This window comes from Procambarus clarkii, chromosome 56 (assembly GCF_040958095.1).
Source record: "Procambarus clarkii isolate CNS0578487 chromosome 56, FALCON_Pclarkii_2.0, whole genome shotgun sequence".
Lineage (NCBI taxonomy): Eukaryota > Metazoa > Arthropoda > Malacostraca > Decapoda > Cambaridae > Procambarus > Procambarus clarkii.
This window is the reverse complement of record NC_091205.1, coordinates 2813901-2829825: the sequence shown is the minus strand read 5'-3', so window position 1 is coordinate 2829825 and position 15925 is coordinate 2813901. Positions and strand designations below refer to the sequence as shown.

At 46.1% G+C, this 15925-nt stretch overlaps 1 protein-coding gene across 1 annotated transcript in view; it reads right to left on the bottom strand.

Moving 5' to 3' along the window:
• Window positions 1–5157: 5157 nt before the first annotated feature.
• LOC138353051 (keratin, type I cytoskeletal 9-like) overlaps window positions 5158–15925 on the bottom strand; it is a 40105-nt gene continuing 29337 nt past the window's right edge. The window contains exon 5 of the mRNA XM_069305690.1: window positions 5158–5629. Coding sequence (XP_069161791.1) covers window positions 5158–5629 — 472 coding nt within the window. The remainder of the gene's footprint in view (window positions 5630–15925) is intronic.

The window sequence follows — 15925 nt, the reverse complement described above, 5'->3', positions numbered from 1 at the left end:
AAGTCAACACCAGCAGTCAACAGCCAATTAATGCACAACTATATTCTACCCACCTCAAGACTCCGCTCCAATATAGAAGCATCAAGAAATATGCACCAATAGGCTTTCTACAATCACTTCTATTCAATACCCATTGTTTCATGTTCTGGCTTGTGTTGATGAAATTAATACCTTATTAAATACCACCTCACCCCATCCACCTCACTCAAATGTAGATATAAACAAAATCGGAGATGTTCTATTCTATTCAGTAAGTTCTATTCAGTTGTGTATATGTTAACTAAAGTCTTTGAAAATGTAATAAGTTTTACGAAACGCGCTCAAGTGTCGCGTCAGACTAGAAATAAAAATGAATTTTGGAGAATTGATTTTTGAATTACCTCCAACAGTGAAAAGAAATGTACGAAAGATTGAGAAAATTCGTGTTAGAATTATTAATCTTACTTTTTCGGTCATATTTAAATATATATATATATATATATATATATATATATATATATATATATATATATATATATATATATATATATATATATATATATATATATATATATATATAATTAGCAATTTTAATTGGTTAATTAAAATAGATCCATATTGTACAAATCATTAATAATATTAATACTGTATGTCTTTGTAATTTGTATTAAAGCAGACACAATAATCTTTCTATTAAAAATACTTTTTAAAATTTTTTGTTAAAGAACTCCTTTCCCAGATCTGAATTTTTTGAAAATTCTGAAAAGAATTTGGTGATAATCTTCTGAGAAATGAACAAATAAAGTATTCAACAATTTATCACTTATCAAATATTTATGCTGCGAAATTTGAAAATTCAAAGCTAGAGATGTATGTGTCGTGAAGGAAAGCTAACTCTTAGTATATTGATATTTAATTGCTTGAATTAAATTACACGAAGGACCACCTTATTTTTACTGAAAAGGGAAACAGATACATAATGCAATTATAAGGACTAAGATACCAGTGCCTGTGGATAATATAATCATCAAGAATTATTTGTTGAATATTAATGGACTGTAAGATTAATTATTATTCAAGAGTTAAACCTTCCCAAACTTCACAATTGTGGGTTAATACTAGAAGATGAGTTACTCCTAGTACACTTAATCGAGGCTGGTTCTTCCCCGAGAGAAATTAGTAAGATTTAATAAGAGATATAATTTGTATAAGTATTCAATAATTTGGTTAATAACAAGAGCATATTATAATAACTGTTAGACAAGAAAATTGTTCCTTTCTAAAGTTCATGAGGCTATAATATGGTTAAATTCCTAGTTCACGTAAATGATATATCAAATTCGAGATATTATTAAATCTCGACTATTCATAAGAAATTAAGGAATAAATCAACGTAATATCAGCTGCTTAGCTGTGACAGTGAACGGGAGCGTAGTTGGGTGATGGCGTCATCTACAACCTGCTGGAACACGTGACCCGCTAGCGTGGCGCGGGAATTTGTCTCACCTCCGGCTGCCTCAACACACGCTGGAAACCCAATATGGTGTAAAATTCGTTCACACACAGTAAATTATATCATTATGGATTACTGGAAGGCTAAATTAAGTTCACTGGGAAGATACTTGTAGTTAGAGGAGGGAGCAAGGTGAAACTAAGGGTAAAGTTTACATGTTTAGAACTCTGGACCCTGTAACTGAAGCACTTAACATTATTGTTGTCCACCGACGCAGTCCTTGGATCGCTGATAGGGTAGTTATGCACTCCGGGGCCGATTAATAGCAAGGGCCGATCACGTAGCTGGCGAAAGCTTCACCTCTCTCTGTACCAATGGCCGTCACGTCGTCTCATGGCCAAGGCTTGGTAGCAAGCTTTTTCTGTGCGCGCTCCTCCTCCTCCCTCAACCCCTTTCTCGCGCATGCGCAAAATATCTTAGTAGAAACGGAAAATTCTTTCCCTTGTAATTACTCTACTTAATACGTTAATGAGAATAGGGTCGCAATTGTAGGGAGTTATATATTATTTAAATTCTCGTCAAGTAATAATTAATATGAACAGTGTTCTTATTAAACGAGAACTAGAGAGAATTTTCTGTTTCCTCCATGTTAGTTTAAGATAACACATAATCTGCTATATAGTTATCTTTTAGTTGATAACCTGTTGTTATTAGACCACTAGTTGTTATATTATCAGGTATTAATTCTTGTAAAGAATACAGACAAAAGGCGAGAATATTATTCAATTCTCTGGCATGTTGACAATATTTATGCCTTGCTGGGTATTATCTGACGCAATACTGTTCCTCTATGAGGGAAGAATTTGGTAAATGACGCGCAGATAGGAAAATATTAATGTATGTTAATTCTACAAATTAGTAGGATTAGTATACACTATGCCTAGCATACAATGGTGACGTATTATGATAAAATAATGATGTATTAGTGTTCGAACTTTCCAACAGTATGACCAGTATAGAATGTATTACAATCTCTGCAGAGTACCTTATAAATGAGACAGTTATTACTACGAGGGCTGTTTCTAACTAATAATTCTGCAATAGTATTTTCATTATTTGAATCCATATGTACATTACAAATATTCTAGGTCTTGACAATAGTCTCGAACCGAGGAACACGTAGAACAAATAAAAAAAAATTTGGGGCCGAATTTTCTAAATGCTGACTTTGTTATAATATGTACGTTAAGTTTTGTTACAACAAGCCCTCAAAAAACTTACTGGATAGCAAAGATTGAAACAAATTTAATCAATATATAAAACTCCTTATCCATGAACTCAGGACTAACAATTAGAAGAGCTCTTAGAGAAAAGGATAAAATAATATTGATTACTTAACATTATCTCTGTTGTTACGGAGAAATACTTAACATACGACAAATTGTTTGTAGGCATTCTGTAAACATTAAAATTAATAAAAAAATCTTCCCTATAAATAAGGATATCTTAAAATGGCAGACATTTATCAATTTCAATCTATAAAGAGAAGCGGAACATCTCTGTTTATCGAGCAGAGATCGAAATGGAAATGAGAATTTTTTTTTACTTGTTCATATTCGTCGTATCAGTCATTATTTTGCTAATTCCACTCTACTAAGTTTCCAAACATACAAATAATCACCAATATGTCGAGAACTAAAAAAACAAAAAATACAGGAGAGAGAAAAAACTACACTAGACTTGACTCACATTAAAATGGCTGCACTTTCCTCCCTCGCAATATCTAACGAAAAACCACGTTGTGGGTGAGGGAAAAGCTGCAGATGAGCTCCCATTTTTCTTTCTCGCGTCCTAATGACCTGTGTCCTGCGGTAATGGTCACTTCCCCAGTGGCAGAGGAGGTCACTGTCCGACAGTGTCCTCGTTATACAGTGCATCAACGTCTTAGTGCCAGTCACGCCATGCTCAGGCTCTCTCTCAATTATGATGTTTATATTATTTAAAATTCCTTCGTATTATTTCCAAAATCTATATGTTACACCAATCTTGATATTAATGATATTATGATTATTATGTTAATGGTTACTGATGCATTGTGCCAGGAATACTGTACACCTGGTCTAATGAAGCGGTGGTGGTGCTGTGGATGACTGGTGGAGTGTGGTGGTGTTGCTGTGGATGACTGGTGGAGTGTGGTGGTGCTGCTGTGGATGACTGGTGGAGTGTGGTGGTGGTGCTGTGGATGACTGGTGGTGTGTGGTGGTGCTGTTGTGGATGACTGGTGGAGTGGTAGTGTTGTGGATGACTGCTGGTGTGTGGTGGTGCTGTGGATGACTGCTGAAGTGTGGTGGTGCTGCTGTGGATGACTGCTGGTGTGTGGTGGTGCTGTGGATGACTGCTGGTGTGTGGTGGTGCTGTGGATGACTGCTGGAGTGTGGTGGTGCTGCTGTGGATGACTGCTGGTGTGTGGTGGTGCTGTGGATGACTGCTGGTGTGTGGTGGTGCTGCGGCGGATGACTGGTGGAGTGTGGCGGTGCTGCTGTGGATGACTGCTGGTGTGTGGTGGAGCTCGTGTGGATGACTGCTGGAGTGTGGTGGTGTTGTGGATGACTGGTGGTGTGTGGTGGTGCTGTGGATGACTGCTGGTGTGTGGTGGAGCTCGTGTGGATGACTGCTGGAGTGTGGTGGTGTTGTGGATGACTGGTGGTGTGTGGTGGTGCTGTGGATGACTGCTGGTGTGTGGTGGAGCTCGTGTGGATGACTGCTGGAGTGTGGTGGTGTTGTGGATGACTGGTGGTGTGTGGTGGTGCTGTGGATGACTGCTGGTGTGTGGTGGAACTCGTGTGGATGACTGCTGGAGTGTGGTGGTGTTGTGGATGACTGGTGGTGTGTGGTGCTGCTGTGGATGACTGGTGGTGTGTGGTGCTGCTGTGGATGACTGGTGGAGTGTGGTGGTGCTGGTGTGGATGACTGGTGGAGTGTGGTGGAGCTCGTGTGGATGACTGCTGGAGTGTGGTGGTGTTGTGGATGACTGGTGGTGTGTGGTGCTGCTGTGGATGACTGGTGGTGTGTGGTGCTGCTGTGGATGACTGGTGGAGTGTGGTGGTGCTGCTGTGGATGACTGGTGGAGTGTGGTGGTGCTGGTGTGGATGACTGGTGGAGTGTGGTGGTGCTGGTGTGGATGACTGCTGGAGTGTGGTGGTGCACGTGGAACACTGTACTAGACCTGGACACCTGGTGGTCTTATGAAGCGGTGGATTACAACATTTTTTCTACGACACAAGGTACAAGGAAATTTAGGCTCACAAACTAGAGTCTGACATTCAGTGTGATACTCAAGAAGCACTTACATATATCATAACCCATCAGGCTTGCTGAATTACAGGTCAGTCAATATCATGTTGCTCTCTGTGAGCTTCACGAAGGTTTATTACCCTTTGCTCGGCCGGATAACATGTATTTGAGGTTATCGTACGAATTTCCCATTGGCAAGATTCTCACTTTTATCTCACCATGTCAAGAGATATCATATTGCATCTTAGATCAGTCGGACATCTTGTTCACCGAGTCCTGGAAATTTGTACATTTCTTACCATTTGGAGAGATTTAAGTGATGGCTTTAGCTCTAGCTTCAGTATTTGGGAACTATATTTTAAACTACAAAAATTATATTTTTATATATTTATTTATCCCAGTTATCTCTAATAATATCTCTTATACCAGAGCTAAACCTGCCAGTCACTCTGGAATAAGACATTGCAAGAATTTCCGTCTCTTCTGATACTTGAGCCAAGGTTACCATTCTCTCTGGTACCAGAGCCAAGGTTACCATTCTCTCTGGTACCAGAGCCAAGGTTACCATTCTCTCTGGTACCAGAGCCAAGGTTACCATTCTCTCTGGTACCAGAGCCAAGGTTACCATTCTCTCTGGTACCGGAGCCAAGGCTATCATTCTCTCTGGTACCAGAGCCAAGGTTACCATTCTCTCTGGTACCAGAGCCAAGGTTACCATTCTCTCTGGTACCAGAGCCAAGGTTACCATTCTCTCTGGTACCAGAGCCAAGGTTACCATTCTCTCTGGTACCAGAGCCAAGGTTACCATTCTCCCTGGTACCAGAGCCAAGGCTACCAGTCTCTCTGGTATCAGAGCCAAGGCTACCATTCTCTCTGGTACCAGAGCCAAGGCTACCATTCTCTCTGGTATCAGAACCAAGGCTACCATTCTCTCTGGTACCAGAGCTAAGGCTACCATTCTCTCTGGTATCAGAACCAAGGCTACCATTCTCTCTGGTACCAGAGCCAAGGCTACCATTCTCTCTGGTACCAGAACCAAGGCTACCATTCTCTCTGGTACCAGAGCTAAGGCTACCATTCTCTCTGGTATCAGAACCAAGGCTACCATTCTCTCTGGTACTAGGCCAACACTACCATTCTCTCTGGTTCCAGAGCCAAGACCGTTAGTCTCTCTGATACCAGAGTGAAATCTGGCACTCTGTGGCAACCTTAATTAACTAGGGCAAAGACTGATAGTCTCTATGTTGTCTGTCAAGTCTGCCAGTCTTTCTGATACCAGAGTTATGTCTGCAAGATACCAGACACTAGTGTGCTGGTCTCTGATATCAGAGTATTGTCTCCAAGTAGCCCCAGAGCTGTGACCAACGGGGGGAGAGTAGCCCCAGAGCTGTGACCAACGGGGGAGAGTAGCCCCAGAGCTGTGAACAACGCGGGGAGAGTAGCCCCAGAGCTGTGACCAACGGGGGGAGAGTAGTCCCAGAGCTGTGACCAACGGGGAGAGAGTAGCCCCAGAGCTGTGACCAACGGGGGGAGAGTAGCCCCAGAGCTGTGACCAACGGGGAGAGAGTAGCCCCAGAGCTGTGACCAACGTGGGGAGAGTAGCCCCAGAGCTGTGACCAACGTGGGGAGAGTAGCCCCAGAGCTGTGACCAACGGGGGGAGAGTAGCCCCACAGCTGTGACCAGCGGGGGGAGAGTAGCCCCACAGCTGTGACCAACGGGGAGAGAGTAGCCCTAGAGCTGTGACCAACGGAGGGAGAGTATCCCCAGAGCTGTGACCAACGGGGAGAGAGTAGCCCCAGAGCTGTGACCAACGGGGAGAGAGTAGCCCCAGAGCTGTGACCAACGGGGGGAGAGTAGCCCCAGAGCTGTGACCAACGGGGGGAGAGTAGCCCCAGAGCTGTGACCAACGGGGAGAGAGTAGCCCCAGAGCTGTGACCAACGGGGGGAGAGTAGCCCCAGAGCTGTGACCAACGGGGGGAGAGTAGCCCCAGAGCTGTGACCAACGGGGGGAGAGTAGCCCCAGAGCTGTGACCAACGGGGAGATAGTAGCCCCAGAGCTGTGACCAACTGGGGGAGAGTAGCCCCAGAGCTGTGACCAACTGGGGGAGAGTAGCCCCAGAGCTGTGACCAACTGGGGGAGAGTAGCCCCAGAGCTGTGACCAACGGGGGGAGAGTAGCCCCAGAGCTGTGACCAACTGGGGGAGAGTAGCCCCAGAGCTGTGACCAACGGGGAGAGAGTAGCCCCAGAGCTGTGACCAACTTGGGGAGAGTAGCCCCAGAGCTGTGACCAACGGGGAGAGAGTAGCCCCAGAGCTGTGAACAACGGGGGGAGAGTAGCCCCAGAGCTGTGACCAACGGGGGAGAGTAGCCCCAGAGATGTGACCAACGGGGGGAGAGTAGCCCCAGAGCTGTGACCAACGGGGGGAGAGTAGCCCCAGAGCTGTGACCAACGGGGAGAGAGTAGCCCCAGAGCTGTGACCAACGGGGAGAGAGTAGCCCCAGAGCTGTGACCAACGGGGGGAGAGTAGCCCCAGAGCTGTGACCAACGGGGGGAGAGTAGCCCCAGAGCTGTGACCAACGGGGGGAGAGTAGCCCCAGAGCTGTGACCAACGGGGGGAGAGTAGCCCCAGAGCTGTGACCAACGGGGAGAGAGTAGCCCCAGAGCTGTGACCAACGGGGGAGAGTAGCCCCAGAGCTGTGACCAACGGGGGGTAGAGTAGCCCCAGAGCTGTGACCAACGGGGGGAGAGTAGCCCCAGAGCTGTGACCAACGGGGGGAGAGTAGCCCCAGAGCTGTGACCAACGGGGGGGAGAGTAGCCCCAGCGCTGTGACCAGCGTGGGAGAGTAGCCCCAGAGCTGTGACTAACGGGGGGAGAGTAGCCCCAGAGCTGTGACCAACGGGGGGAGAGTAGCCCCAGAGCTGTGACCAACGGGGAGAGAGTAGCCCCAGAGCTGTGAACAACGGAGAGAGAGTAGCCCCAGAGCTGTGAACAACGGGGGGAGAGTAGCCCCAGAGCTGTGACCAACGGGAGGAGAGTAGCCGCAGAGCTGTGACCAACGGGGGGAGAGTAGCCCCTGAGCTGTGACCAACGGGGGGAGAGTAGCCCCAGAGCTGTGACCAACGGGGAGAGAGTAGCCCCAGAGCTGTGACCAACGGGGAGAGAGTAGCCCCAGAGCTGTGACCAACGGGGGGAAAGTAGCCCCAGAGCTGTGACCAACGGGGGGAGAGTAGCCCCAGGAGGGAGAGTAGCACTAAAGCTGTGACCAACGGGGGGAGAGTAGCCCCAGAGCTGTGACCAACGGGGGGAGAGTAGCCCCAGAGCTGTGACCAACGGGGGGAGAGTAGCCCCAGAGCTGTGACCAACGGGGGGAGAGTAGCCCCAGAGCTGTGACCAACGGGGGGAGAGTAGCCCCAGAGCTGTGAACAACGGGGGGAGAGTAGCCCCAGAGCTGTGACCAACGGGGGGAGAGTAGCCCCAGAGCTGTTAACAACGGGGGGAGAGTAGCCCCAGAGCTGTGAACAACGGGGGGAGAGTAGCCCCAGAGCTGTGACCAACGGGGGGAGAGTAGCCCCAGAGCTGTTAACAACGGGGGGAGAGTAGCCCCAGAGCTGTGAACAACGGGGGGAGAGTAGCCCCAGAGCTGTGACCAACGGGCGGAGAGTAGCCCCAGAGCTGTGACCAACGGGGGGAGAGTAGCCCCAGAGCTGTGACCAACGGGGGAGAGTAGCCCCAGAGCTGTGACCAACGGGGGGAGAGTAGCCCCAGAGCTGTGACCAACGGGGGGAGAGTAGCCCCAGAGCTGTGACCAACGGGGGGAGAGTAGCCCCAGAGCTGTGACCAACGGGGGGAGAGTAGTCCCAGAGCTGTGACCAATGGGGAGAGAGTAGCCCCAGAGCTGTGACTAACGGGGAGAGAGTAGCCCCAGAGCTGTGACCAACGGGGGGAGAGTAGCCCCAGAGCTGTGAACAACGGGAGGAGAGTAGCCCCAGAGCTGTGACCAACGGGGGAGAGTAGCCCCAGAGCTGTGACCAACGGGGGGAAGAGTAGCCCCAGAGCTGTGAACAACGGGGGGAGAGTAGCCCCAGAGCTGTGAACAACGGGGGGAGAGTAGCCCCAGAGCTGTGACAACGGGGGGAGAGTAGCCCCAGAGCTGTGACCAGCGGGGGGAGAGTAGCCCGAGAGCTGTGACCAACGGGGAGAGAGTAGCCCCAGTGCTGTGACCAACGGGGGGAGAGTAGCCCCAGAGCTGTGACCAACGGGGGGAAAGTAGCCTCAGAGCTGTGACCAACGAGGGGAGAGTAGCCCCAGAGCTGTGACCAACGGGGGGAGAGTAGCCCCAGAGCTGTGACCAACGGGGAGAGAGTAGCCCCAGAGCTGTGACCAACGGGGGGAGAGTAGCCCCAAAGCTGTGACCAACGGGGGGAGAGTAGCCTCAGAGCTGTGACCAACGGGGGAAGAGTAGCCCCAGAGCTGTGACCAACGGGGGGAGAGTAGCCCCAGAGCTGTGACCAACGGGGGGAGAGTAGCCCCAGAGCTGTAACCAACGGGGAGAGAGTAGCCCCAGAGCTGTGACCAACGGGGGGAGAGTAGCCCCAGAGCTGTGACCAACGGGGGGAGAGTAGCCCCAGAGCTGTGACCAACGGGGGGAGAGTAGCCCCAGAGCTGTGACCAACGGGGGGAGAGTAGCCCCAGAGCTGTGACCAACGGGGAGTAGCCCCAGAGCTGTGACCAACGGGGGGAGAGTAGCCCCAGAGCTGTGACCAACGGGGGGAGAGTAGCCCCAGAGCTGTGACCAACGGGGGGAGAGTAGCCCCAGAGCTGTGACCAACGGGGGGAGAGTAGCCCCAGAGCTGTGACCAACGGGGAGAGAGTAGCCCCAGAGCTGTGACCAACGGGGAGAGAGTAGCCCCAGAGCTGTGACCAACGGGGGGAGAGTAGCCACAGAGCTGTGACCAACGGGGGGAGAGTAGCCCCAGAGCTGTGACCAACGGGGGGAGAGTAGCCCCAGATCTGTGACAAACGGGGGGAGAGTAGCCCCAGAGCTGTGACCAACGGGGGGAGAGTAGCCCCAGAGCTGTGACCAACGGGGGAGAGTAGCCCCAGAGCTGTGACCAACGGGGGTGGAGTAGCCCCAGAGCTGTGACCAACGGGGGGAGAGTAGCCCCAGAGCTGTGACCAACGGGGGGACAGTAGCCCCAGAGCTGTGACCAACGGGGGGAGAGTAGCCCCAGAGCTGTGACCAACGGGGGGAGAGTAGCCCCAGAGCTGTGACCAACGGGGGGAGAGTAGCCCCAGAGCTGTGACCAACGGGGGGAGAGTAGCCCCAGAGCTGTGACCAACGGGGGGAGAGTAGCCCCAGAGCTGTGACCAACGGGGAGAGAGTAGCCCCAGAGCTGTGACCAACGGGGAGAGAGTAGCCCCAGAGCTGTGACCAACGGGGGGAGAGTAGCCCCAGAGCTGTGACCAACGGGGGGAGAGTAGCCCCAGAGCTGTGACCAACGGGGGGAGAGTAGCCCCAGAGCTGTGACCAACGGGGGAAGAGTAGCCCCAGAGCTGTGACCAACGGGGGGAGAGTAGCCCCAGAGCTGTGACCAACGGGGGGAGAGTAGCCCCAGAGCTGTGACCCGCTCTTGGTGACAGTACTCAGGGGTTACCTTAATATTCTACCTCGCCCTAGAGGTATAAAAAAAACACATTAGCTATGAGAAATCTTGTGATGTCAGAAATCCTGACTATAACATGTTGACTGAACACTGAAGAAGTCAAACCTGGAGAAGTGTTAGACCTGGAGACAGTGTAAAGATATTTTACTGCCCAAACCATTTTATAAACTATCTACATTATTTAGAACTTTTAAAATCTCTTAAGCTTTTTTCTCTAGAGCGAAGGCGAGAGATATTCACAATACTGCACACGGCAAACATTTGAGGCACTGGTTTCAAATCTGCATATGGAAATAACTCTCCACGAGCCCAGAAGGCATGGCAGGAAGTGCAAAATAGCTCCGTTGGAAAGCAGCAGAACAGAGAATTTGTTCATTTGATGCATCACGCTTTTGAGATTTCTGTGTGTAATGAAGTAAGGGCGAAGAGGTAGAACAGCTTGTTGATAGAGCTCGGGTGCATGGGGGAAATGTGTAAAAACCTGGTTTGTTTCTCGGAGAGACTGTAGGATCTGTTTTAGGTCAAGCTGATTTCCCAATTGCAATTCTTATACCATGTCGTAGCTCAGTCGATTAAAGCGCGTCTGAGGTCCTCTCGGACGTAGGTTCGAACCCTCGTAACGGCCCTTGTGGATTTGTTCATTTGATGCATTACGCTATTGTGATTTCTATGTGAAATTTACATTTTTCTTTATATACCAGCTGTACCCTGCCATGCGTTGCTTAGCCACAGCAACCCTCCCCCCTCCCCCCAGTCCTCCCCACCCTTCCCCCCTCCCCAGTCCCCTCATCCTCCCAATCATTCCCCACTCCCCCGTCCTCCCCATCATTCCACGTCCCCCATCCTCCCCACCCTTCTACCTCCTCCCCCATCCTCCCATCCATTCCCTGTCCCCTCGTCCTCCCCTCCATCCCCTACTCCCCCATCCCCTCGTCCTCCCCACCATTCCCCCCTTACCCATCATTCGTCCTCCCCACCATCCCCAACTCCCCTGTATCCTCGTCCACCCCCACCATTCCGGACTTCCCAGTCCCCCTTGTCCTCCCCACTATCCCCCACTCTACCTTCCTCTCGTCCTCCTAACCATTCCCCCCTCCCAACATTCCCTCGTCCTCTCCACTATTCCCTCATTTGAAAAACGCAGCTTTAAAAGAAAGCATGTTTTTACCTGTCACATGTGTAACATTTTTATAGTAGTAGGTATATACGAATTCACGCATATCCGAATGCAACATTATGTCAAAATTTCAAAGCAATCGGTGAAGAACTTTCAGAAACATTGCAACGGAATTGTAATATATTTATCAGTGTGTGTTGCTTCTACGTCCAACAGGTGCCTCTACGTTTTTTTTAAATCATGTTTTTACCTGTCACAGGTGTGGCATCCATATAGTAGGTACATAAAAACAAGTGTGTATTCAAATGCAATGTTGTGTCAAAATATTAATGAAATATAAAAAAACAGTTAAAAAAACGAAGTGAAAAGCAATGAAAAAATAACAAAATAAACTATACTCACAAAATGAATGGTAAGGTAAACAACACAGCTCAATTCAAACACAATGTAACAAAAAAAAAAAAATTAAATGAAAATTAAAAAAAAAATGAAATCTATGAAAATTCAATTTGTCAGTGCAATCAGAAACATTGAAATGGAATCGTAACATATTTAGTAAAGCGTGTGTTGCCTTTACGTGCAACAGATGGCGCTGTTTCTTAAAAAAAAGAATGTTTTTACCTGTCACAGGTGTGGCATCTATACTTATACTTATGAAATGAACGGTATGGTAAACAACACAGCTCAATTCCAACGCAATTTCACACATAATAGTTAAATCAAAATGAAAATATATCAAAATGTATGAAAATTCAATTTATGAATGCAATTGGAAACATTGAAATGGAATCGTAACATATTTAGTATAGCATGTGTGTGTTGCTCTTACGTCCAACAGATGGTGTTATTAAAAAAAAAAAACTGTCAAAGATGAGGCATGTATATAGTCGACAAATAAAAACATGCGCCCATTCGAATGCAACGTTGTGTCAAAATTTCAACGCAATCGGTAAAAAAGGTTCGAAGATTTCCCTCACATCAAAAACAAATGAAAAACACGGTTTTTAGAAAAAGCATGTTTTTTCCCGTCATAGACGTTACATCTATATAGTATGTATATAAAAACGTGCTCGGATGCGAGTGGAATGTTCAATGAAAATTTCCAAGCAATCGGTGAGGAACTTTCGGAGATTAGCGAGTTTGAATAAAACATTTATATTTTTATTTATATAGATACATATGGGATACCACCTCATGTTGCGTTTGTAGGGACCCTCAGTCTCGAAGAAGAGGACATGTAGCATCTGGGACTGCCATGTGGGACACCCATGTACCAACCTATCCCCTTGTTTAGGTTTTTGTACTATTTGTATCTGTGTGGACCACAGGACGCATAATGGCGTTTTGAACACTTTCAGATTAGTATTATTCATTTTGCCGGGTCCAGAGAAAATAAAGATACAAACTAAAGTTAAATATTCATAAGCTTAGTATAGTACAAATATGTACAATATTAGGTCCTAGATAGCATTTTTTAGCAGCCCGTTCTCGCGAACATTACAAACGTCAAGAAACTGTCGTATTAAAGTGCCTTATCCTAACCTACCAGAGGACACACAAACAGAAAAAGGAACAGTATGTCAATTTTGCAAGCCGCTACCATTTTCTTGTACAACAGTTTTTGCCTTTTATAATGTATACGTCAAAGGCGACGTGTTATTAGGAGGACGGGCAGGTAATAAGCCTAAGATGGTTAGGTTAGGGTTGGTTAGGTGAACTACAAAACTTTTCCGGTTTGTCCAAAGGAACGGAACTAAATTCTATTTTCTTATTGTCCAATGCATCAACATATGCACGATGGTCCACATATTTACTATTAGTATATAGTTGCTATCTAAACAGGTCGATGATCTACACGGATGCTCAAATACTGGCTTAAACCATTCCCCATAAACTTGTAATTTTTATTTTATTTCATTTAAATCTTCATTACACAAAATAGGTTACATCATTGGTTACATGCACGGTACTAGGTTAGTTGTCTCAGGTTGAAGAGTTCCTCCAGCGCATCAGATGACGCATAGGAACCACGGACGCAGTGTGCATTTCCTCTCTATCGTCACTCTAAGTTGCTGTAAAAAAAGAAACTGGCGGCTTAAGGGTCTCTAGTTATTTAAATTAGCTTGGAACCCAGTTCCTTCAAAAAACTAGCAGCACTTTTACCTCAGGCACCGAGTGTCTCTGAGGCAATGGGGACAAAATTGTAGTGGTGATCAAGATCTCTGTATTTACGCGACATGGCTGATTCCCGATGATGGGCAGCACTGCATGCCTATGCAGCACTGAAGTCAACATAAGTGTTGGCTAAAGTTGAAACGCAAGTGTAGTCCCACACCAACTGCCTACCATTCTTCCAGGGGTTCACGGTGATCCCGTCTGGGCGACCAGTAGGTTACAGACAGGATCACACACACACACACACACACACACACACACACACACAAACCAAACACACAAATAGTTGTTTTAGTAACTGTGTCTGATAGTGCAAAGTAGCAAGTAATCAAGGAGTACGACATCAGTGTCACAGGAAACCTCGCGCCTGGCAGCGGTGCGAGCGCAAACAAGGCCTACAGAACGCAGATTGCTTCATAAACTCACCTATTGTGCACTTGGAGGTTGAAGTGGCCGGTAAGTGTCAGTCTCTTGCGTCAATCTAACGGTGTACAGTGTTCATTTAGTATAAAACTTAGGCTTGGATATAAGCTAAATTAACTCAAACGAATCTCGCGAAATATACGGCTCATTTGGGACTAGTTTTTCACACATTTATTTATTTATTTATTTATTTATTTATATATATACAAGAAGGTACATTGGGTTTGTGAGAATACATTGGATAGTACAGTATTCACACTATTGTAAAGCCACTAGTATGCGTAGCGTTTCGGGCAGGTCCTTAATCTAACAGATAATTTTAAGTAGGTAATTTCTATCAGAATTGATAAATGATAAAGATACATTGCAAGAGAAAAATGAGATGAGAGAGCTTAGTAAGTATATTAAAGCACATTGTTATATTAAAGCTCTGAGTGATTACATTGACAGCTTGATTAGTTATTTAAACAAGATTAATAGACACCATACAGCAGATTGACAGCACATATAAGACAGCAATGATCACAATGGTAAAGATGTTCAGATTGGGTACATAAAGATTGGGAGACGGGTAGCAATAGATACAGATAAACAAGATTAATAAACACCATACAGCAGATTGGCAGCACATATAAGAAGACAGCAATGATTACAATGGTAAAGATGTTCAAATTGGGAACATAAAGGTTGGGAGATTGAGTAGCAATAGATACAGTGCAATTTTAAGGCAAAAGGTGAAAAACTATGAAGATGAAATTAGGTACTTTTTAGTATTGATTTTGAATGATGTAAAAGTTGGACAGCTTTTCAATTCAATAGGGAGTGAGTTCCATAAACTGGGTCCCTTTATTTGCATAGAGTGTTTACACAGATTAAGTTTAACTGGGGATATCAAAAAGATATTTATTTCTGGTGTGGTCATAATGGGTCCTATTACATCTGTCCAGGAAGAGTTTCAGAGAAGGATTTTCATTTAAGAACAAGGTTTTGTAGATGTAGTTGACACAAAAGAATTTAGGGAGTGAGATTATGCTTAGCATGTTTAGGGAGTTAAACAAGGGGGCTGAGTGTTGCCTGAAAGCAGAATTTGATATTATTCTGATAGCAGATTTTTGTTGGGTGATGATGGACTTGAGGTGGTTTGCAGTGGTTGAACCCCATGCACAGATACCATAGTTGAGATAGGGATAGATTAGTGCATAATATAGAGAGATGAGAGCAGAGTTAGGTACATAATATCTGATTTTGGAGAGTATACCAACTGTTTTAGAGACTTTCTTAGTTGTGTGTTGTATGTGGGTACTGAAGTTGAGTCTCTTGTCCCAGGAATAGGCCAAGAAACTTTCCATCATTTTTATTGCTAATGTTTACATTATCTACCTGAAGCTGAATTGCATTTGTAGATTCGCTTCCAAATAAGATGTAGTAGGTCTTTTCTATGTTAAGTGTTAGTTTGATGGTTGACATCCATAAGTGGACTTTTTTTAGATCATTATTAACAACATTATTTAGTGTATGTGGGTTGGGATTAGAGTAGATGAGGGTAGTGTTACCTATCGTACGTTACGGCTCGTGATCCTACAGCAGCCAAACTTTAATACGTCTAGGGATACGACACAACTGCTGTTCTCAATAGCGAATCACCAGTATAACCCCTTAATAAGTAATGAGCACAAAAATAGAATCTTCATAGGACTGAAGAATAAAGACAATAAGTATATATATATAAAATTATATTAAATAAATCTCAAAAGCAAACAGATGATTATATGGTCACAATATATCACATTAAAAATATCACTGTAACTTCCAGACATT